Genomic DNA, 24,075 nt, shown 5'->3' with positions numbered 1-24,075 from the left:
AATTCTGAATACCTGCTGAAGATGTAAATCACTTATTTTGAATTGTATAAAACTGCTAAATAGTTAATGTTGCATATGCAACATTTTGTCCTAAAATAAGTCTAGCTTTTATTTTACAAACCAACATGTAAAGTCATACCAGCCTCAAATGAAGATGACTTTGGAGACTGAGAGAACAGCATCCACCAAGGTCTCAGAGTTAAGACCTGGCTGGAATAAACAATGCAGCAAAACCATCAACATCTGAGTAAAGCACAGCAAGCCTGGAAATCAGCTCAGCTGTGAGGACCTGTGATGAGGTGAAGATCAGAACCAGGTCCGGAAAGCAGCAGAGTGACTCTAAATTCACATAAAAAGATTTTGCTCATAAGATGTTATAGGAGAAAAAAGTCACATATTAAAGAGGAAGTTCTGCTACATGAAGAGGGTACTTCTGATTTTAAAAAGGAAGCTGGCTGTTTTGAAAAACTTGAAAATGCTAAATCAAAAGCCTTTCTGTCTACATGAAAACTTGTATGTGAATGTTCATAGTAGTGTTATTCATAGTAGACAAAAAGTGGAAACAACCCAAATGGCCATCAGTTGATTGATGGATAAACAGAACGTGGTATATTCCTACAATGGGACATTATTTAACCATAAAAAGGAATGAAATACTGACACATACTACATGATAAACCTTTAAAGGATTTGCTAAGTGAAAGAAGCCAGACACAAAAGACCACATATTGTATGATTCTGTTTACATGAAATGTCCAAAATAGGCAAATTCATAGAGATGGAAAGATTGGTGATTGCCAGGGGCTGGTGGTTGGGGTGATGGGGAGTGACTGCTAATGAATACAGATTTTTTGTGAAGTGATGAAAATGTTCTGGAATTAGTGCTGATGGTTACATCATCCTGTTGAATATACTAAAAACCTCTGAATTATGCACTCTGTATGGTTGTATTTTATTAATGTATAAACATAAAGTGACACAATAAACATGACAGGGCATATAGTTCTTTTAACTGAGGTTCAGCTGATGTACAATATTATATGTTACAGGTGTACAATGTAGTGATTCTTAATTAGGCACTTTATTTTTTTAACTTTTACTTTTTGTATTGGAGTATAGACAATTAACAATGCTGTGATAGGTTTCAGGTGGACAGCAAAGGGACTCAGCCATACATACCGAATTAGGCACTTTTAAAAGGGTAAATTTTATACTACTATATTTCAATTTAAAAAAGTCTTTCTCATCTTGGCTCTAACTGGCAAAGCAGTTATTAATTAAAAAAAGGTATAATAACTTGGAATCACAGACTTTGCTTAAAACATCATCGTAAAGCTTTAACAGAGAAAACTGATTATAAGCCAATTAGTTAATTACTCTTAATCCTATATTTTTATATCTTCATTTATGCTCCAACTCGGTGTCTTTGCATTACTGAACAGCTTGCTCTGTTGTGCCAGTAACATTATCTTACTCTTAAGTAATGAAACACTGGAGTGGGGAATGGAGGCTGGGTGGTTGTGGTGACCTACGGCTTCTTCGCTCCTCTAGCCTTAACTTCACTGGCTGCAGAAAAACAGGAGCAGATCTAATAAGCATTTCTGTGTCTTGCTTCAACTGCATTGAAATGATAGGAACACATTTCATGACTCGTAAGAGAAAGAACCCACAAATCTAGTATTTTTACCTCTCAGTGTTCCTAATACTTGGGAGTAGATGTTCTTCTGGGATCTGGGGCAGGGAGAGATAATTAAGAACCTAAAATTATTACATACGGTAAATCTTGGATCTCTACAACTTCTGGTTCCTAGAGTGCTGTACTTCTTAGTCTGCCTTTCTTCTTCCTCAGTAATTACTTCAAGTAGAGACTGCTCATTATACAGCATAAGAAATTCAGTTGGGGCTCATAAATATGTCAGACAGCTGAAGTTAGAAGGAATAGAGGGTTTCTAATCGACTGACACTGCCATGTTGAATATCAGTGAATACACAGTGGCAGTACTGTAAAATACCTTGCCCCCCCCAAATACCTTGCCCCAGTGTCTTTGTGGGGGGTAAGCATGTGTATGGTTTCTCAGTAATTTGGGGTGAATTAAGAGATGTCAAAAGAGAAGGCTAGAATTGATGGTCAAGGACCCTAGGGATGATCTTTATGTTGCAAATATAAAAGCTGATGGAGCTGTATCTCCTGCATGCCAAAATGTCTTTTGAATGCCTGGTTTTAAGGAGGGGAGAATTGTGCATGTTTATCAGTTGACCGAACGATCAAAGGGAAAAAACTGATGCCTGCAAGGGAGAAAGGGGCCGGGACCTGAGAATATGTATTTCTATCCAATTCCCAGGTGATGCCAATGCTGTTAGTTGGGAACTACACTTTTAAAGCCACTGACATAAGAACAGGACCAGAGAATGACTAGCTACAGAAGGGCAGACGACAAGCTCACTGGAGGAGAGATCAAAGAACTGAGAAGCTCATGGATTGGATGCCTCATCTAGTGAAAACTCAAGAGAATCCTGGCAAGTAGTATTGAAAAGTGTCATAGAGCCAGGAGCTAAAATCATCAAGGAAGGGACCTGGGGGTGGCAGATGACTACAATCAAGGAAGGGCAGGGCTTCCCTTGTGGCTCAGATGGTAAAGAATTTGCCTGCAATGCCGGAGGCCTGGGTTTGAGCCTTGGGTTGGGAAGATCTCCTGGAGGAGGGCATGGCTACATACTCCAGATTCTTGCCTGGAAAATCCCGCGGACAGAGGAGCCTGGTGCACTACAGTCCATGGGGTTGCAAAGAGTCAGATACGACTGAGCAACTAAGCAAGCTGGGTAGTGAGTCTGACGACATTAGCTCAAAGTTGGGGGATGGTAGTTTCAGAGAAGTGGGAGAAAGGATAGTTTGGACGTTGCAATGAAACACAAGAACATTTACTGCTTCCTCCAGATCCAGTGAAATAGGGGGTAGAATGGGAAAGAAGAGAGTCACCATTTCACATGGCTGTAGTACTCTTGGGCTTCCCAGGTGGTGCCAGGGGTAAAGAACCTGCCTGCCAAGGCAGGAGACATAAGAGATGTGAGTTCAGTCCCTGGGTCAGAAAGATCCCCTGGAGGAGGGCACGGCAACCCATTCTAGTATTCTTGCCTGAAGAATCCCATGGAAAGAGGACCCTGGTGGGTTATAGTCCATGGGGCCACAAAGAGTCGGACACCACCTGAAGCAACTTAGCACACCCCTTTAGGGAGAGATGGGTTTCAGACAGAACAAAAGGGTAAAGGGAATGTTTAGAAGAGTTTGATGACCTAGGACATTTTGCCAGTGAATGATCAAGAGTGCACAGTGAAAGATTTCAGGGCTGGACACAGAAACAGGATATACAAGAATAGGGTGAGGAGGTGAGTGGTTATGTGAACTCCTAGACTTCTGTGGTGACTGATGAAGACAGGGATGAAGGGCTATTAGATTAGTCCTGATTGCCGTAAGGCAGAGAATGACGAAGCTGTGTGCTAGGCAGGTCTATGAGGGGAACCACTGGCTGAATAGAAGCAATCTGAGTTCTGGGAGCTCCTTTCACTCCTGCTTTGGCGGCTGGGGAGGACTGTATTTATCAGGAGTACCTGAATATCTGGGTCTCAGTCTTACTTCTACAAGAACATGTGTAATTTAGAGTGCATTTACCCCCCAATTTTTTGCATACACATAAACATACTAATTACAAAAAGGGATCACATTGGTATATTTGTTTTACAATTTATATCTATATCTTGACAATTGATGTGAATAATTACAAAGGATGGAGATGCAACAGGACCTGATCTCAGAAGACATTAAAGGTGGAGGGGAAATACCTGTTGAACTCATCCTGCAAATTTATATGTGCCACTGGCCAGATCCCTTTACTTTTATTAATATCTGTGGTGGTTAAATGAAGTAGAAAGGAGAATGGTTTCTTGCTGTATTGATAAGTGCTTTGATTTCTATTCAAATATTTGCAGCACTGAACCCAAGAAACCGTCAGCACCTAAAGCTGGGGGAGAAGAAACATTCTCCCTCAATGATATGACTGCTCAATCTTAATGAAGGTATGGATAAAAACCTAGAAAGTAAAAGCAGAAATGCTTCAGAAAGAGCTTTTAATAAGATTCCAAAAGTGTGTTCTGCTATAATTTCATTTTCATAATATTCTACATTTAAACATATATGAAATTATACAATATAATATCTAAACTTTGAAAAGACTCATAATATTAGATCATTAACCTAGGAAGGCTCTTGATTCCCCCTGGAATGATATGAGACACATATTACTGATCAGGGTCAGAAAGAAACAAAGTAAGTTCTAGTAACAGTGCAAATCCTAACCTTCAAAGATTTCTCTGACCCTCTTGGGCATCCAAAAACAAACAAAAAAACAAATGCCATACTGAAGGTAAGTAGCCAGAAAAGTTCTTTTCCAAGCTAAATCTGTTGGGATGAAGGTGGGACTTCTAAGGAATTTTCAGGATTTAAATAAACAGCTCATATGTGGAGGTACTAAAACAGGGCTTGAAGGTGAAGTGGTGAATAAGAGAGCACCCCCTCAAAATGCCTACAGTCTATAATCAAGAGACTTTCATCCTGTGACATGGTAAAATGATCTATACTCTTAATGGGGTTCTACCCTTTGTCAGGGGAGGTGATGGGATTTTCCCCAGAACTCCAAAGGTTTTTAGGTGTTACAAGCTAGAGGAATTAAGAGGCTACAGGTCTGGGAGAGATCTGAGTCTTGCTGAGGAACCAGCCTCAAGTCCTAGAAGGGAACCAGTTGTCAGGTCCTTTTGCATGCATCCTTGAGAAGTCCAGGGCCAGGAAAGAGATAGCCTTCAGGCAAGAGAGCACAGTTTCTACTTGAGAAGCAGGCAAAGCAGACTAGCAAAAATCCCTTCATTTGATTATTCATTCAATAAATACTTATTTAATGCTACCATTTGTTAAATAAAGGCCAACTGAGGATAGTGCCAGGCAAAGAAACTTGAGAGGGATTCATAAATCTCTCTGCATGTGCTTATTTTAATATTTCATCTTTATTAGGTATAGGTTTGGGAGCTGGAGATTATAATTTTGGAGCCTAAAGTGGTAAAAGAGAAGATAACGTATGAATCAGGCTGTCAGATAAGACTGACTGCTTAAAGTGTGACTTAAAACCTGCAAAAAACAATGGGAACTACCCATCTAACCCTTTACTTTATTAGCATGAGCTCTAACAACTTAGAATTGGAAATAATATAAGCAGAGCAGCCTGATATTTTCTTTTATACTCTCTAGGAAGGAAAGTTCTGTTAAGCCTATTTCACTTACTCTTGATCATCAAGATTAGACAACCAGAGAGCTTGGGTTTGACAGAAATAATGGATTTATGATCTAGCCATCTAGCCTCCCTTACTGGATTCCCCAAGGACCAAAAGCTTCTATTTGTAAAATAGAGAAGATTCACATGGACCACAGTCTTGTCTAACTCAATGAAACTATGAGCCATACCGTGTAGGGCCACCCAAGACGGATGGGTCATGGTGGAGGGTTCTGACAAAACTTGGTCCACTGGAGAAGGGAATGGCAAACCACTTCAGTATTCTTGCCTTGAGAACCCCATGAACAGTATGAAAAGGCAAAAAGATAGGACACTAAAAGATGAATTCCCCAGCTTGGAAGGTGCCCGATATGCTACTGGAGAACAGTGGAGAAACAACTCCAGAATGAAGAGACACAGCCAAAGCAAAAAGAACATCCAGTTGTGGATGTGACTGGTGATGGAAGTAAAGCCCGACATTGTAAAGAACAATGCGGCACAGAAATCTGGAATGTTAGGTCCGTGAATCAAGGTAAATTGGAAGTAGTCAAACAGGAGATGGCAAGAGTGAACGTCAACATTTTAGGAATTGGGGAACTAAGATGGACTGGAATGGGTGAATTTAAATCAAATAACCATTATAACTACTACAGTGGGCAAGAATCCCTTAGAGGAAATGAAGTAGCCCTTATAGTCAACAGAAAAGTCTGGAATGCAGTACTTGGATGCAATCTCAAAAATGACAGAATGATCTCTGTTCCTTTCCAAGGCAAATCATTCAATATCACAGTAATTCAAGTCTATGCCCCAACGAGTAATGCTGAAGAAGCTGAACAGTTCTATGAAGACCTACAAGACCTTCTAGAACTAACATCCCCAAAAGATGTCCTTTTATTATAGGGGACTGGAGTGCAAAAGTAGGAAGTCAAGAGATATCTGGAGTAACAACAAATTTGGCTTTGGAGTACAAAATGAAGCAGGGCAAAGGCTAAGAGTTCTGCCAAGAAAATGCACTGGTCATAGCAGACACCCTCTTCCAACAACACAAGAGAAGACCCTACACATGGACATCAACAGACGGTCAATACCGAAATCAGACTGATTATATTCTTTGCAGCCAAAGATGGAGAAGCTCTCTACAGGCAGCAAAAACAAGACCAGGAGCTGACTGTGGTTCAGATCATGAACTCCTTATTGCCAAATTTAGACTTAAATTGAAGAAAGTAGGGAAAACCACTAGACCATTCAGGTATGACCTAAATCAAATCCCTTACAATTATACAGTGGAAATGACAAACAGATTTAAGGGATTAGATCTGATAGACAGAATGCATGAAGAACTATGGACGGAGGTTTGTGACATTGTACAGGAGGCAGTGATCAAGACTTCAAGAAAAAGAAACGCAAAAAGGCAACATGGTTGTCTGAGGAGGTCTTACAAATAGCTGAGAAAAGAAAAGAAGCTAAAGGCAAAGGAGAAAAGGAAAGATATACCCATCTGAATGCAGAGTTCCAAAGAAGAGCAAGGAGAGATAAGAAAGCCTTCCTCAGTGATCAGTGCAAAGAGATAGAGGAAAATAATAGAATGGGAAAGACTAGAGACCTCTTCAAGAAAACTAGAGATACCAAGAGAACATTTCAGGCAAAGATGGGCACAATAAAGGACAGAAATGGTACAGACCTAACAGAAGCGGAAGATATTAAGAAGAGGTGGCAAGAATAAACAGAAGAACTATGCAAAAAAGATCTTCACGACCCAGATAACCACAACAGTATGATTACTCACCTAGAGCCACACATCCTGGAATGCAAAGGCAAGAGGGCCTTAGGAAGCATCACTATGAACAAAGCTAGTGGAGGTGATGGGATTCCAGTTGAGCTATTCCAGATCCTGAAAGATGATGTTGTGAAAGTGCTGCACTCAATATGCCAGCAAATTTGGAAAACTCAGCAGTGGCTGCTGGACTGGAAAAGGTCAGTTTTCATTCCAATCCCAAAGAAATGCAATGCCAAAGAATGTTCAAACTACTGCACAATTGTACTCATCTCACATGCTAGCAAAGTAATGCTCAAAATTTTCCAAGCCAGGCTTTAATAGTATGTGAACTGTTAACTTCCAGATATTCAAGCTGGATTTAGAAAAGGACAGGAACCAGAGATCAAATTGCCAACATCTGTTGGATCATTGAAAAAGCAAGAGAGTTCTAGTAAAACATCTACTTCTGCTTTATTGACTACTCCAAAGCCTTTGACTGTGTGGATCACAATCAACTGTGGACAATTCTTCAAGAGATGGAATACCAGACCACCTGACCTGCCTCCTGAGAAATCTGTATGCAGGTCAAGAAGCAACAGTTAGAACTTGACATGCAACAACAGACTGGTTCCAAATCAGGAAAGGAGTATGTCATGGCTGTATACTGTCACCCTGTTTATTTAACTTATGTGCAGAGTAAATCATGTGAAATGGTGGGCTGGATGAAGCACAAGCTGGAATCAAGATTGCTGGGAGAAATATCAACAATGTCAGATATGCACCAATGACACCACCCATATGCCAAAAGTGAAGAAGACCTAAAGAGCCTCTTGATGAAAGTGAAACAGGAGAGTGAAAAAGTTGGCTTAAAACTCACCATTCAGAAAACTAAGATCACGGCATCCAGTCCCATCATTTCATGGCAAATAGATGGAGAAAAAAATGGAAACAGTGAGAGATTTTATATTTTTGGATTCCAAAATCACTATAGATAGTGCCTGTAGCCATGAAAGGAAAAGGTGATTGCCCCTGGGAAGAAAAGCTATGACCAACCTAGACAGCATAATAAAACCCAGAGACATTACTTTTCTGACAAAGGTCCATCTAGTCAAAGCTATGGTTTTACCAGTAGTCATGTATGGATGTGAGAGTTCGGCTATATAGAAAGTTGAGTGCCAAAGAACTGATTTGAACCGTGGTATTGGAGAAGACTCTTCAGAGTCCCTTGGTCTGCTAGGAGATCCAACCAGTCAGTCCTAAAGGAAATCAGTCCTGAATATTCATTGGAAGGACTGATGCTGAGGCTGAAATGCCAATGTTTTGGCCACCTGATGTGAAGAACTGACTCACTGGAGAAGACCTTGATGCTGGGAAAGACTGAAGGCGGGAGAAGGGTCAACAGAGGATGAAATGGCTGGATGGCATCACCGACTCGATGGACATGAGTTTGAGTAAGCTCTGGGAGTTGGTGATGGACAGGGAAGTGTGGTGTGCTGAAGTCCATGGGGTCACAAAGAGTCAGACACAACTGAGCAACTGAACTGGAGAAGATTAAGGTACATTTTTATGTCTTAGAACAGAATGGAAATGGTCCAAGCCAATGAGATAAATAAACCTAACCTTAATACCATTAACACTATAATAACACTAACATTTAGGACTTTAAGTAAATTCACTGAATAAGACTAGGGCATCCATATCCAAATGCTATTTCCTCCAGAAAAACTTCCCTGAATTTCACAAGCTGGGATCTCTCTCTCTTCATCCTCTGAACGCCTGTAGCATTTCATCTCTCTCTCATGGAATCCATTCTTTTCACTCTGCATCAGAGTAAATAGCTTATCTCTTCTACTAGACTGTGGGCTTCACAAAGGCTTATGATGTCTGATTCATCTTAATCCCCAACTGTGTGCTCTACACAGTACATGCTCAAGCTATTTAGAAACTATCCTTTTTAAATCATTTTGGCAACCTCCATGTTACATAATAATGTATTAACTATATTGAAATAAACTTCCAGGCTCATGATGGAGCTGTTCCTGCCCAGGAGCTCCTGCCAAATCTGGATAACTTATATGTCCCTGTATATGGTCCACTTGACCAAAAATGTAGTACATTCAGTCAGCTAATACCCAAGTGCCAAGCCAATTCTGGGCCTTCTCACCCCAAACAAGCTTGACTATGGGGCGCTGGCCATTCATATACTTTCTTCTTTAATAATTTTTTAACAATTATAAAAGTGATCTTTACCCCATTTTTGAAATAGGTCCTGCTAAAGTTCACATCTGGCAATACTCTGACAACAGTTTTAATAGTTTTTTTTAAAAATTAAGAGTTTTAATATGAACTTCCTAATAATTTAGACACCTTCCCCCCTCAGTTAGTGAAATTTGTAAGGTTTCACTAGACTTAAACATTACAGTATAGTTTTAAAAAAATCTTCCTTTTTGTTTACCTTAAAATTTTCCTCTTTCATTGACAAGTCCTCCCCACCCTGCCCTCCACTCTTTCAGTGGAGACAAGTAATAATGAAGACTTTCCCAGGCTTTGTTTTTACTAAAATTAAGTAAAAGTAAATAATTTTCAGGGGAGGCTAGGGTTTATTATTTTAACCTGTCAATAACAGCTAACAGGTTATTGTCCCATAAAGCTAAAAACAAACCAAAAATGACTGTAATATCATCTGCTAACAGTAATAAAACATGGAATTAAAACATCATTTATTATGTGAACTTCCAAAGCAGTATATTTTTCTAAGTGTTTTTTAAAAAAAAATTTATGTCCATGTCACACATGTAATTCACTCATATGATATTATGAAAAATGCTCTTGAAACCTCAGCCACACCCACTTTCGCAGCTGTTATTTTTTTTTTTAAACTGAAGTATAGTTGATATAAAACTAATATTATATTAGTTTTAGGTGTACATTATAGTGGTTTGATATTTTTTATAGATTTTACTCCATTCAATTATTATAAAATATTGACTGCATTCCCTATGCAGTACAATATATCCTTGTAGTTTATTTTCCACCTAGTAGTTTGTACCACTAATGCCCTTCTCTATCCTGCCCTATGTCCCAACCTTCAACCTAGTAACCACTAGTTTGTCCACTCTATCTGTGAGTCTGTTTCTGTTTTGTTATATTCATTTGCTTTAATTTTTAAGATTCTATATATAAGTGAAAACATACCATTCTCTTTGTTCAACTCATTTCAGGCCTGTCTGAATAATGTCTGTTATTCCAGGACCTACAGGGTTGTTTCCTGTCACCTGGTGACCAATTATATAGAACTTGACACAGTGAGAGAGTTCATGAGCAAAGAAAGGAAAAAAAGAGCAGAGAATAAGACTTGGGATGAAAAGGAATGTGTTTTAAGTGGAAAAGTCAGAGATAGGGAATGACTGGACAGGAAAAGGGAGAAAGCTATGTAGATAAGAACCCATGATGAAGAATTCTGAAACTCTGGGCTTGCTTATTTTTCGATTTCTATTTGACTATCTGACTGCCACATTGGCAGTTTTTACTACTGATGTTTTTAAAAAAATATCACACTTAACCTTATCAAAAATCTGTTTTGCTGATCTACACGAAATAATATCTAGACCAGGAAATTAGCTAACTTTTTCTATAAATGGCCAGACAGTAAGTATATTAGGCTTTAAGGTCTCTGTTACAACTACTCAACTTAGCAGACAGAGCACAAGAGCAGTCACAGTCCATACGGAGAAGAAGGACTGTAGCTGTGCTAAAATATAGCCATTTACAAACACAGGTGGCAGGCCAGACTTGGGCTACGGGCCACAGGCTTCTGACCCCTGATTTATTTAAGCTGTTTAAAGCTGATTTGCGTCTTTATTTTTAATTGGAGGTAATTGCTTTACAGTGTTGCGTTGGTTTCTGCCATACAGCAGTGTGGATCAGCCATAAACACACATGGATACCCTCCCTCTTGGGACTGCCTCCCACCCACTGCCCCCAGGTTGTCACACAGCACCAGGGTTGAGCTCCCTGGGCTATGTAGCAGCTTCCCACCAGTTATCTATTTACATATGGTAACATACATGTTTCAATGCTACTGTCTGAACTCATCCCACCCTCTCCTTACCCCACTTTGCCTATAAGCCTGTTCTCCATGTCTTCATCTCTATTCCTGTCCTGCAAATAGGTTCATCAGTACCATTTTTCTATATTCCATACATATGTGCTAATATATGAGATTTGCTTTTCTCTTTCTGACTTACTTCACTCTGTATAATAGGATCTAGGTTCATCCACCTCAGTTCAGCTGACTCAAATCCATTCCTTTCTATGGTCAAGTAATATTCCACTGTATATATGTACCACAACTTCTTTATCTGTTCATCTGACCCCTGATTTAGATTGATATCCTCTGTACCAATCTCTCAACACCCTTCTAGTATTTTTTATTTGATTCCCTCTCCCAATACAGATTTGAAATGTATTCCTGGAAAACAAATACTGTTCCTCTTGAGAAATTATTTTGAAATACATATTAAAATATTAATGATATATAATATTGTCAAGTAGATCTTTTCAGGGATAATCATCAATGTCAAATAAAAGCAATTCCTATATGTCCCTTACATAGTCTTTTAATTGAAATGTTTTGAACAACTGGAAAACTTTTGACTGTTCAAAATGTTAAGAAATTAAAAGTCTTAATTTAAAATTTATTATTCTTTAAAAAATTATTCTTAAAAAACTATACTGTGGGACTCCTGTGCTTTAAAATCGTTAGCTAGCCACTCCCTTAGAATGATCTCTTTTTAAAAAAAAAAATGGAAGTACAGTCGCTGTATAATATGTTACAGGTATATGATACAGTGATCCACAATTTTTAAAGGTTAGGCTCCATTTACAGTTATTATAAACTACTGGCTATATTCCCTGTGTTGCATAATATGTCCTTGCAGCTTATTTTATATCTAGTAGTTTATACCTCTTACTCCCCTAAGCCTATATTGGACCCCACCCACTCCCCTGTCCCCACTGGCAACCACTAGTTTGTTCTCTATATCTGTGAGTCTGCTGCTTTTTTGTCAAAGAAACACTTTAGCATAGCATACAGGGTCATTCGTAAGTTGGCCCCAACCTACCTCTCTGATTTTATTTGCTTTTGAACTGTGGTGTTGGAGAAGACTCTTGAGAGTCCCTTGGACTGCAAGGAGATCCAACCAGTCCATCCTAAAGTAAATCAACCCTGAATATTCATTGGAAGGACTGATGCTGAAGCTGAAATTCCAATACTTTGGTCATCTGATGTGAAGGACTGACTCATTGGAAAAGACCCTGATGCTGGGAAAGACTGAAGGCGGGAGGAGAAGGGGACAACAGAGGATGAGATGGTTGGATGGCATCACCAAATTGATGGAATGAGCTTGAGTAAGTTCCGGGAGTTGCAGTGATGGACAGGGAAGCATGGCATGCTTCAGTCCATGGGATCACAAAGAGTCAGACACTACTGAGCGACTGAACTGAACTGAACTTTCTGTTCATTCTTTGTATACAAGAATAAAAACATGACCAGGAGATAAAAACACCGACATTTCAGGAAACGGTTACTTCTGGAAGAGGATAGAATACTGGGGAGGGGAACCCTTGGGATTTCAACTATATCTGAGGTGACTTTTTTAAAAATGATGATATTAATGAAAATATCAAATAAAGATCTGAAGCAAAGCTACAGCAAAGCATTAAGATTTGATAAAGCAAAGTGGTGAGTAATAAAAATGCTTTTTCTGTCATTCACAATACTTTTCTATTTGTTTAAGACAGGGGTTGACAAACTACAATCTGGTCCACTGGCAATTTTTTAAGACTTGGAGCTAAGAATAGTTTTACATTATTGAAAGGCTGTTTAAAAAAGAAAAAAAAACAAAAAACAAGACTATATGACAGAAACTTGTGACCTGCAAAGACTATAATATTAACTATTTGGCCCTATATAGAAAACATTTGCTAACTTCTGATTTTAAATATTTCATAAAAAGAAAAGATTTAAAAAATGAAGAGGTAAGGAGGCAACTGAATCAAGGAAGGATGGTTTTGTTTTCTTACCTTAAGTATCTTCCTGAAACATTTTATATTGCTTGTTTCTTTAAATTAGCTTTTTATGAATCATTTTTTCAACTTTTATGAAGAAGAAATCTCATTAAAGTAATAAAAATGGTAACTATGTATGGCAGTAGATGGTAACAAGACTTAATTGGAATTGTTTCAGTGTATACAAGTATCAGGTTGTTGTACACCTGAAACTAATATGTCAATCATACCTCAATTTTAAAAAAATGATGTACCTCTGTGGGGGAAAAAGAAATCTCATCAAATTTTATTCTATGAGGTTGGAACTCATAGAAAATGAGTTCTATGAGGAACTCATTTAAAAGACCTATGGGAGACTTGTTTAATATGATTTTGATTTCAGTCAGTCCATACTTGTCACAAAACTGGGGAGCGCATTTAGTGCCCAATGTGTCATTTTTAGGCAGCTGTACTTAGTTGGTGACCCACTTGGAGCTGCCAGCCAGGCACACAGGAGAGATGCTGCCTGGGATCTATTCTTGGCGTCAGGTTCACATTTTCTGCTTTCTGCAGCCCACCTCTTCTAGAAGAATCTGTGTTGTTTTTTTTCCTACAGATGATAATGGGGCAAGAGGGCTAAACAAATTTCAAAACACTGTATTACAGTAAGAGTTTCTGGCCATAGTAGTTGTGAAACACTGGAATATGTCATCAGAGAAGGTAGACTTTTTTTTTTTAAATGGGGAAAACAGATAACACATTTAAATATTTTGGTATGCCACAGATCACAAGAACTGTTAGAGCTTATGTTATTATAATTTTGGTTACTATATAGGCATTTTCTTTATAAAACAGTAAGCACATCAGTCTTGCCTATGTACATGAAAGGATTTAAAAAATTTTTTTTCTAATTAACTGACATAGTTTTTCCCCTTCGGCATTGACCCATGTTAACAAAAGAGTATTACCAACTATGAATCCATGAATGAAGAGACTCACAGAGATTTCACAGTAATGCTCAGTGGACAACTGAGGATCTTTTAGACCTATGTTATTTAACACTTTAAATATGTACTGTTTTAAACTTTAGCGTCACTGGTAACTAAAAATGTGTACAACAGCCACAAAAAAAATGAGGTAAAAATTATTAGTCTGATCATAATATGGATTTTTTCTTGTTCTAATGAAAATATTAATGTATTTATAAGAAAATAATAACTTGTTTTTTAACTGGGCCATATATATGACATCTCTAATATCCATTTGTTTTTTTTAAATTTATTATATTAAAGACATACAATATGGCAAGACAAAATACTGGTGATTCATCACCAGATTAAACATTACTGAGGCCCTGTGCACGCTTCCTCAGTTCTATCTCCCTTCCTTCTTCCATGGATTAATCACTGTTCTGAACACTGTACCTGATGTATCCATGTATTTATTCATACTTTTTATACAATATAAATACCTCTAATAATTCCTATCATTATTTTACAACTAGTTTTGTTGACTTCGCTTCATGTCTGAATTCACACACGTTGACACGTATAGTGTATTCACATGGTAGAGACAGAGCTCACCAAATATTCTATGTGCTCCCATATGATTCTTAGACTTCAGGTTGGAATCACTGGGCTGTGAGGAGACGGGAATTATGTCAAGAGTGGGACAAGGTGGTTAAAAGCTCCATTTCTTTCTTAGCCTTCTTCAGTGAACTCTTAAGCCACATCTTCCAGATGGGGCAATGGGGCAGCTGTAGGAACATGGAGCATCCATCAGTCTGGGTCCCTGCACGAGGTGGAGCAGAGCCCTCTTACCAACTGCGTTGGACGTGTAAAACGAATAAGAATAATCCTATTGTGCTAAGACACATATACATAGCTACAAATGGGCAGATAACTTCCTTTCTAGGATTATTCAAAAGTAATGCTATCAGTAGCAGGGTAAATTCAAAGCAACTAGATTTTAAGTTCTACACAGGCTTGTAGTCCACAAAGGCATGCAATGAAGAGTGGCTTACTGGTTGAGGATGGTGAAACTAATATTAAATAACTCTTTGTGTAAGGCACCTTGCTTGTGCTTCACCTGACTTATCTTGATCATTATTATTCCCATAATACAGATGAGAATATTAAGACTAAGTAACTTTCCTTTGGTCACAGAGCTAGGAAGAAGATAATGGGTATGGGGAAGAAAATTGAAAGCAATCTGCTTAACTCTATAAAGACTTTGCTTTTTAGCTTTTTCCACCGAACTTGGTGAGACCATGCCTAGTGTAGGGTAGGAGCTTTAGTGGAACATAAAATGACTGACAAAAAATTTTTTGTTTCTAAATTTTGCAAACATTAGTACATTTCTTTGGAGACTTCTTGGGACTGAAGATTGTTAGGTCTTACCTTGATTACCTCTGGGGTCTGCTGAATCAAAACCACTGAGGTAGTGTCTTTGACTTTATCACCAACAGGACTTCTGCAGACTGATAAATTGGCCTGGGAGGAAGTTGTCAAGGTTTCTTGTAGAATTTGCATCATCTCTTTTTCTTGTGATAGGCTCCCTCTGCCCGATTTGCATTCAACCAATTCTTGAGCAAAATCTTCAATGCTCTCTAGAATCCGCAGTAAGAGGGCTCGATCCTCTTCCTCTATTTTGTGTCCATTGGTTTCAATAATCCTTGTTAGACAGGAAGGTGACACTTTTTCCGTAGGTGAAGAGACTTTAGATTTAGGCTCAAGATCTGGGAGCTGACCAATCAACTGACTCTGACTGTTTAGAGAGTTAGAACTTTTACCTTTAGCAAGTGGCTCTCTTAGAGAGTTCTCCATCTTCTGTGAGAAAGATTCCAAGTCCATTAACAATTTATCTATCTCTTCCTGACTGTTAGAATTCATAAAATCTCTGTGATTTCCCTCTTCAACTTTAGGAACTTTAGATTTAAGATCTTCTTCAGGTAGACTAACAACTGATTTCTCAAATATCTTATCAATTTCATTTTGCATTGAGGCAGGACATTTTTTAAGATGAGTACCATGGTCTGATAATTCTGCTCTATCTTCATTTATCTTTATCAACTCCTGAGAGGGTCCATTTTCTGTCCTCTGTTCTTGATATAAGGCTTTCTTTCCATCTGACTCTTCTTCAATATATAGGGTTTCCATGAGATCACCAGAAGAAACATTTTCTAAAGGATTTACAGTTAGTGACTGTGACTGAAGCTGGACATCTTTTAGAGTTCTGGGATCACTTATCTCTAAATTATATAAGGAATTTGTAGAGTTATTTGGAATGGGTTTTATAGTATCTGTTTTTTTAGAACTGTGCTGGTCATCTTGCAATTCTATAGTTTGAAACTGTCCAGAGTCAAGGGCTGAGAGCTGGACAACATCTTCATACTTAGGGGGCTGTTCAGTGCCAAATACTGGGGAAAAGGGAGTCAGTTGTAAACTAGGCATATTACTGACCAGTTCTGTTAAATCTATAGCCTCATTATTCCCAGATTGCATGAATTCAAATGGTAGCTTTTTCAGGTAGGATGCTAACCTGGTCATTACATTCATATAGACAGTTTCAGAGCTAGAAATTGCATCATTACCATTTCCTTCATTGATGCTACTCCCTGTCTTTTTCTTTATACACTGTTTTATGATGTCTGTGCATTTTTTCAAATCCTCAGAGCATTTTAGCAAGATGTCTAAGCACATCTTTATGTCTGTACCAGAAGAAAAATTATCTATTTTATGTTTTTCTAAAATCTGAGTAACCAGGTCTTCTTCAGAGAAGTTGTGAAGAAACACTGAAGTCAGGTTTGTATCAAGTGAGTTTCTATGGGATAAAGATTTTTCCTCAACTGAGGAACTCCGGAGTAAACCAAACGATGGAGAGTTCCCATCATGATTATAATGGCCACAGAGCAAGTCAAAATCAACTGACCTCCTATTGAATGAGTCAGATTTAACTTTCCTTCCCTTTTTGTAAGTGGCATGGTTAGAGTTTTTGAGTTTTTCAAGGGAAAATTCTTTTATTTTCCCACTGGCAAAACTGATTGCTTCTCCTGCAATGTCCTTTAAATTACAGGTACTCTGAAATGTAGATCCTTTCCTGACCTTGGGTATGCCCGTGAGGGCTTGATGGGGATAGTCACCTTCAGCTGAGGAAAACCCATTTTCATGGGGTAGAAACAGAGAGTCCAGATCTGTATCTTTGAACTGAGATACAGGGATGTGTAAGAGGTCTGCACAAACACTATGATGTATCACAATGCAGTCAACTCCATGTGTGAAGGTATGGCAGGTTCCAGTGCAATAATGTATTGCTTGCTCAAAACGCCGGTCTATCACCACACTGCTGTAGTGGTTCACAGTACTAACCACAAGTCTGTAAGTTGCTGCCATAATAGCAAATCCACTGGGTGGCAGGATGTAGAATTTTCCAGAACTTGTTTCAAGTAAATTCTCCTAAATGACACTCAGCTAAAAATATATTTGACTGACAATGTTCAGTGGTTTCTTGCAAATATAATGACTTTCCCACAAAGGGAAATCATCAAAATTTGAGGTTTGGTAACTGTCAGATACAGTAGCTGTTGCACATGCGTGCTTGTATCAGCAAGTCTAATAATTTAATAATTGTGCTTTCTAGTTTCATTTAGTAATATCATAATACTATAGGATTATTTTTAGGAATAAATTTTAAGAAGAATAAAGAATATTCTCTTTTAGTTCTTCAGCAGTTCTATGATGCAGACATTTATGGTCATAAATGTACTGTCATAAATCTCAGTTGATAGTATGGAAGTACTGTGATAACTGAGTCCTCCAAAGGCTTAAATGATCCATTTTTTTGTGAATGACAGGAAAACCTATAATGAAAAAAGAAAACAATTTAAAGGAAATACAATCTCTTAATACTGACAGAATCTTTTATTTCCTCTTCTTTTGTATCCCACATGCAGTTAATCATCTTTTTCTTTGCCACATGAATGATGGCTTATCTTTGATTCAAGCCTTTGCTTCATTACATCCTATACTCCTTATTACCTAAAGTAGTATTACCAGCTTTCCTGGGGACTTGGTGATAAAGAATCCACTTGCTAATGCAGGAGATGTGGGTTTGATTCCTGAGTCGGGAAGATCCCCTGGAGGAGGAAATGGCAACCCTCACCAGAATTCTTACTGGAAAATCCCAAGAACAGAGAAGCCTGGTGGGCTACAGTCCATGGGGTCGCAAAACAGTCAGATATGACTTAGTAATTTAACTACAGTATTACCTCAACTCTGTCTTGTTACAACTGCCTCTCAGTTGGCATTTCTAATCCCACCCTTCTTGCTTCCTAACATGACACTGACTAGCTTGGATATAGAGAGCTTTCTCACCTCTGACAGATCAAGAATTCACACTACTGATCTCTAACATGTATCATGGCAGGCCTAAATTCTTTGACTCATTTTCAACCACTGTTCCCATCCACACATAACCTTATTTTCTGCTACTGTCCTGCATCAACAGGACAGGTTGATGTTGCTTCCATCAACCTAGGTTTCTTAAAGATGGCTGACACGCAGTGCTTGTTCTTGATTGTACAACTTCCTCGACACTTGGAAATTATTCCCTTACCTTCATCTCTTTTCTTACTCTTTCTGAGAGAGAAAGACAACCTTTATTACTGATCTTGATCTCATCCTCTCAGACCCTGCCACAAGCAGATCTCCCTCTCTTGTCATCAATGGATAGAATTTAATCATTCTCTTATTTTTTTTTTTAAAAAAGGGCACTTAAATCATGCTGTAAGCTGTTGTCCAAAAAGGCTCAATCCACTGCTGCCTAGTAGTCCCATCCATTATTGAAAGTGGGAGGGGGGGTACTGAATTCTCCAAACATTATTGTTTAGCTTTCTATCTCTCCCTTAGTTTGTTTTGCTTTCTGTATTTTGATATTCTGTTGTTAGATACATATGTTTCTAACTGTTATATCTGCCAGATGGAGGGACACAAACTATTATAAAATATGTATAACTGACTCACTTTGCTGCATAGCAGAAACTAACACAGTATTCTAAACCAGTTATCCTCTAATAAAAACTAATTAAAAATAATAAAAAGAAAAAGAGAAAAAACATTAAAAAACAAAACAAAATAAAAAGGTTCAGCCAATGTCTGACTTAATCAATAAACACTGAGTGCTTACTGTGTGACAGGCACCTGCCAAGTGCTAGAGATAGAGCAGTGAATAAAGTCCCTGTCCTGAATGAACTGACTATCTAGCTGGAAAAAGAAAAACAACACGTAAGTGAACCTAACTTAGACAGTGGTATGTGCAACAGAGAGAGATGAAGCACAACAAGGTTTTAGAAAGAATGAGAAGGTGTGGGCTACAAAAGGCAGTCAGGGAAGACCTCACTGATATCTCAACAGAGATCTGAAAGAAGAGAGCGAGCAGGCTGAGGAGGTATTTGGGGCTAAATCATCTTGGGCAGAATAACCAAAAGTAGAAAGGCTCCTAGGTTATGAGTGTGCTTGACTTACTAAAAGGATGACAAGGAGGCTAAGTGACTGGAGTAGAGAAAGCAAGGTGGTAGGCAGTGTGGGAGAAGAGGCCAGAAAGGAGAGGTGGGAGTCTAAACCGTGCAGAGCCTGTAGACTATTACGATGAATCTGGCTTCACTGTGAGTGAGCTGGGAAACAACTGATGTCTACTGAGCAGAGGAATGACACGATCAGACTTACATTTTTAAATTGGTGATTTTGGCTTCTGTGTTCAGAAGAGACTGTAGAGGAGCAAGACAGGAAATAAGGAAACAGGTAGGAGCTATATCAGTAAATGAGGTAAGAAGGCTGGAGGGCTTGAACCAGGAGAGGCACAGTGCAAGTGAAAGTCACTCAGTCGTGTCTGACTCTTTGCAATCCCATGGCCTATACAATCCATGGACTTCTCCAGGCCAGAATACTGGAGTGGGTAGCCTTCCCCTTCTCCAGGGGATCTTAAATGCTGAATATATTTCAAAGCTAGAGCCAATATGACTTGTTGAATGATAAGAGTGTGCAATACTACTGCATCAAGGAAGGTGGACTAAGACAATGACAGGTAGGAGATGACAACAGCAGAGAAAGAGAGCATCAGTTTAACAATACCAAGAACTGCACTGGTATTTTAACAATAAAAACAGTTACCCATTCAATAATGAGAAGCAGAACTTGACTGTTTTCATTTTTATTTCTTCAATCCTAGAAAATTCTGTTTATTTTGCTTATTTGTTATATTTCTTCTTTGGTAAAGTTTCTATTCAAATCCTTTGCTAATTTCTGTATTTGAGACAGTGAAATCAGATATGGTTAATACAATTAATTCATGAAGAACCCTTTATGTTGTTGAATTCTTATACTGTTTAGGATATATTTCTTGGCTCCTTAGATTCAATGATTATTACTCTGTTTTTATGCCAATCCTATACTATCATAATTACTGTTGTTTCATTAAGTTTTACCACCTGACTTTTCCCTCATATTTTGAATTGTGATTCCTTTTTATATTCCAATATTCTTTGATGGTCTTCCAGATGAATTTCTGCATTGTCAGGTTTTAAGGAAAATCTGATAGGAATTTGATTATAATTACAGTAAACTTATGAATTATTTTGAAGAAACACTAAAATCACTATAATATTCAGATTTTCCTTCCACAAACATATAAACTGTAATTCCAACACTCCTTTCTTTCTTTCTTTGTGGTTTTCCTTCAGTGTTTCGCCCCCATTCTTCTTTTCCTTCAGTGTCTCAACTTTATTGCTGTGTGAATGGATCTTGAGCCATTGTTTTGTCCTCTACTTCCTTGCCTTCAAATCCAAGATGGTGGTTCATATAAAACTATAAAGCTGAATATCGTGCAGGTTGGCTGAAGCTCAAGTATAAGGAAGATCCATAGTAAAGGGAATGAGTGAAAGTCGCTCAAACATGTCTGACTCCTTGTGACCCCATGGACTATAATTTGTGACCCCAGGGGATTCTCTAGGCCAGAATACTGGAGTGGGTAGCTTTTCCTTTCTCCAGGGGATTTTCCAACCCAGGGATTGAACCCAGGTTTCCCGCATTGCAGGCAGATTCTTTACCAACTGATCCACAAGGGAGTACCTACCCAACAATTCTTAAGTGAAAATGCAAAAGCGCCAAAGAGGAATAAGTGTTATGGGGCAAAAGACTAGAATGCAGCAATGGAAGGAAATACATTTTTAAAAGATGTACATCCAGGAGACAGGGAAGAAATACCACTAAACACAAAAAACTATGTGCCTTTTCAGAAAACCATGATTTTGAAAGAGTTTTTGGGTAAGGGTAAAAGAGAAGGCAAATCAAAGGACACTATCAATAAAGTATATTAGGATAACTGTATGAGAGCTATTAAGACTGTATCGTTTTTGCTTGTTTTGGCCATGCTATATGGCATGCGGGATTTTTAGTTCCCTGACCAGGGACAGAACTTGTGCCCCCTGCAGTGGAAGCATGGAGTCCTAATCACTGGATCTCCAGGGAAGTCCCAGGACTATATCTTAATATGGGTGATAAAAGTGGTCCTGAGGCAAAATACAGAACTGTTAAGACAATTTAAATATCCAGATTAAATTGGATATTTAAATATTAAATTTAAGCTATTAAATTTAAACTATTAAAACAGTTGTCAGATAAATTCCTAAACTGACATGACTCTTTTATTTCTCTGAAATTTGAGAAACTAAAGATAAATCTTTCTCTAGGTTTGAAAATGAGCAAAACAACCAATTAATAAGGTAACATGACAGAAAATACAAGAAAGTATTGTTGTGATGTTAGAATTTGAAGTAATCAAGGGAGAGAATACTGGCTAGAGTCAGACATAATGCTTTTAGCCAGTGCTGCCTAATAAAACTTTCTGCATTGATGGAAACATTCCATGTCTGCCATGATATGGCTGCCATCTGCTACATGTGGCTATTGAGCACTTTAAACATGGCTACTGTAACTGAAGCACTGAATTTTAATTTTATTTAGTTAAACATTTAAAATTTTGAAATTATTTTAGACTCACAGAAAAGTTACAAAAATAATATATGGAGTTCCTGTGTACCCTTCCCCCAGTTTCCTCCAATGGTAACTATATCACCACACCACAAGGATCAAAAGCAGGAAACCGACCATTAACAGACCTTATTTAGATTTCACCAGTTTTATATGACTCACTCCTTCCTTTTCTTTACTTCCTCCCTTCCTTTTACAGTAAGTACCACCACAATCAGGATACAGAACTACCCCTTCACTCTTCAGAATCCCTCACACTACTCTTTTGTAGTCATACAGTAAACAGACCACTAAACTGTTCTGCATCATTACGATTCTGTCATTTCAAGAACATTTATGTAAGGCATACAGTGTTTAAGCTTTTGATATTGGTTTCTCTCACTGAACTCAGTGATTTTGAGAGTCATTCACTTTACTGAACATTTCAACAGTTCATCCCTTTTTATTGTTGAGTCTATTGATTGTATGGATATACCACGATTTGTTTGCCCATTCACCTATTTAAGGATATTTATATTGTTTGCAGTTTTGGTTATTATAAATAAAGCTTCAGTTTTTGTATAAACATGGTTTTCATTTCTTGTAAATAACCACAGGTTATTTACAAGTCTGATGGTTAGGTTGAATGTTAAGCATATTTTCATAAGAAACTATTTACCAGAGTGGCTACGCCATTTTACATTCCCACCAGTAATGTATGAGAGAGATGGATGATTCCACATTCTTTTCAACATTTGTGACTGCCAGTATTTTCTACTTTAGCCATTCTAATAGTGTGCTGTATTATCTCAATGGAGCTTTAACCTACATCTCCCTTCTAGCTAATGATGTTGAACATCTTTTATCCTGTGCTACTGACCAGTCCCATATGTCCCTAGGGAAGTAGTGTTTAAATATTTTGCTTATTCTTATTAATTCCAAATAATTTCTTTGAAAGCCATATGTGGTTAGAGGCCACCATATTATGCAGTATAGTCCCAGTTAGTAGGAAGGCAGCTTTCAGAAATTCTGAGACTTTAAAAGAAAATATGAAGGAAAAAAAGAGAAGATATAACAAAAACGAAGACTGATAGGTTTTAAAAATGAAATCTGATGACCCTGTCATAAGTAATCTTACTGAGAAAGAGAAGTGGTGGGAGGAAGAGCTAAAGAACTAATTAAAAATTTAGGCCTTTGAGTTTAAGTTTTGAAGGGACATGAATATCACAGAGAGGGAACATAAAACTAAATCCCAAGGGATGGCACCAATTTCAATAAGAAGTTTACAGTGTAAAATGATTGGCGTTTTTGTTTTTTTTTTTAAGGTAAAAGAAATGGAGATTACTCTCCTGGTATTTGGTTCAGATTCTGTGGGTATCAAACTCTGCCTTTTTGTTTAGACCATGATTCAACTGATGCCCAACTGTATGGCTAGAATCCTAGACATGGAGTCTAATCCAATTATTTTTAATCAGAGAAACAATCTAACTCAGAACTATGATGCTATCTTATGTCTCTCAATAAAAGCCAGTCTGCATGGATTTGAATCCCAAACCTGCCACCAACAGCTATGTGGCCTTACAGAAGTTGGTTAACTTTTATCAGCCTGTTTCACCTGCAAAACAGAGATAATAATAGTAATCATCTCATGAGGATTAAGTGAATATGTTGAATGCTTAGGATAATGCCTAAGACACCGGAAATACTCAATAACTGTTAGCTGTTACTGGTATAACTCACTTATCCAGCATTTTCTACTCTGAGCCAGATGTTGGTGGGATGATGCTGAATAATTCTTGGTGATGGCCCTCAGCACACTCACTGTTTAATCAGGGCAACCAGGGAGGCAAGTACAGCACGGAACAGGAGCACAAAGGTGGGGGTTCTCTTTTCCATTTTGCTCTCATAATTAATACATGTTCTCAGAAAAGTT

General features: G+C 38.1%; 1 protein-coding gene across 4 annotated transcripts in view; it reads right to left on the bottom strand.

Moving 5' to 3' along the window:
* Positions 1 to 24,075, bottom strand: part of PPP2R3A (protein phosphatase 2 regulatory subunit B''alpha) — a 228,811-nt gene that overhangs the window by 146,802 nt on the left and 57,934 nt on the right. For all 4 annotated transcript variants that reach the window (XM_043874682.1, XM_043874683.1, XM_043874681.1 and 1 more), the window contains one exon: positions 15,519 to 17,977. In XM_043874682.1, coding sequence (XP_043730617.1) covers positions 15,519 to 17,510 — 1,992 coding nt within the window. In that variant the 5' untranslated portion in view covers positions 17,511 to 17,977. The remainder of the gene's footprint in view (positions 1 to 15,518; positions 17,978 to 24,075) is intronic.

Source organism: Cervus elaphus, chromosome 19, assembly GCF_910594005.1.
Source record: "Cervus elaphus chromosome 19, mCerEla1.1, whole genome shotgun sequence".
Taxonomy (NCBI): Eukaryota; Metazoa; Chordata; class Mammalia; order Artiodactyla; family Cervidae; genus Cervus; species Cervus elaphus.
Note: the sequence above shows the minus strand (reverse complement) of the source record. Positions and strands in the feature narration are given on the sequence as shown.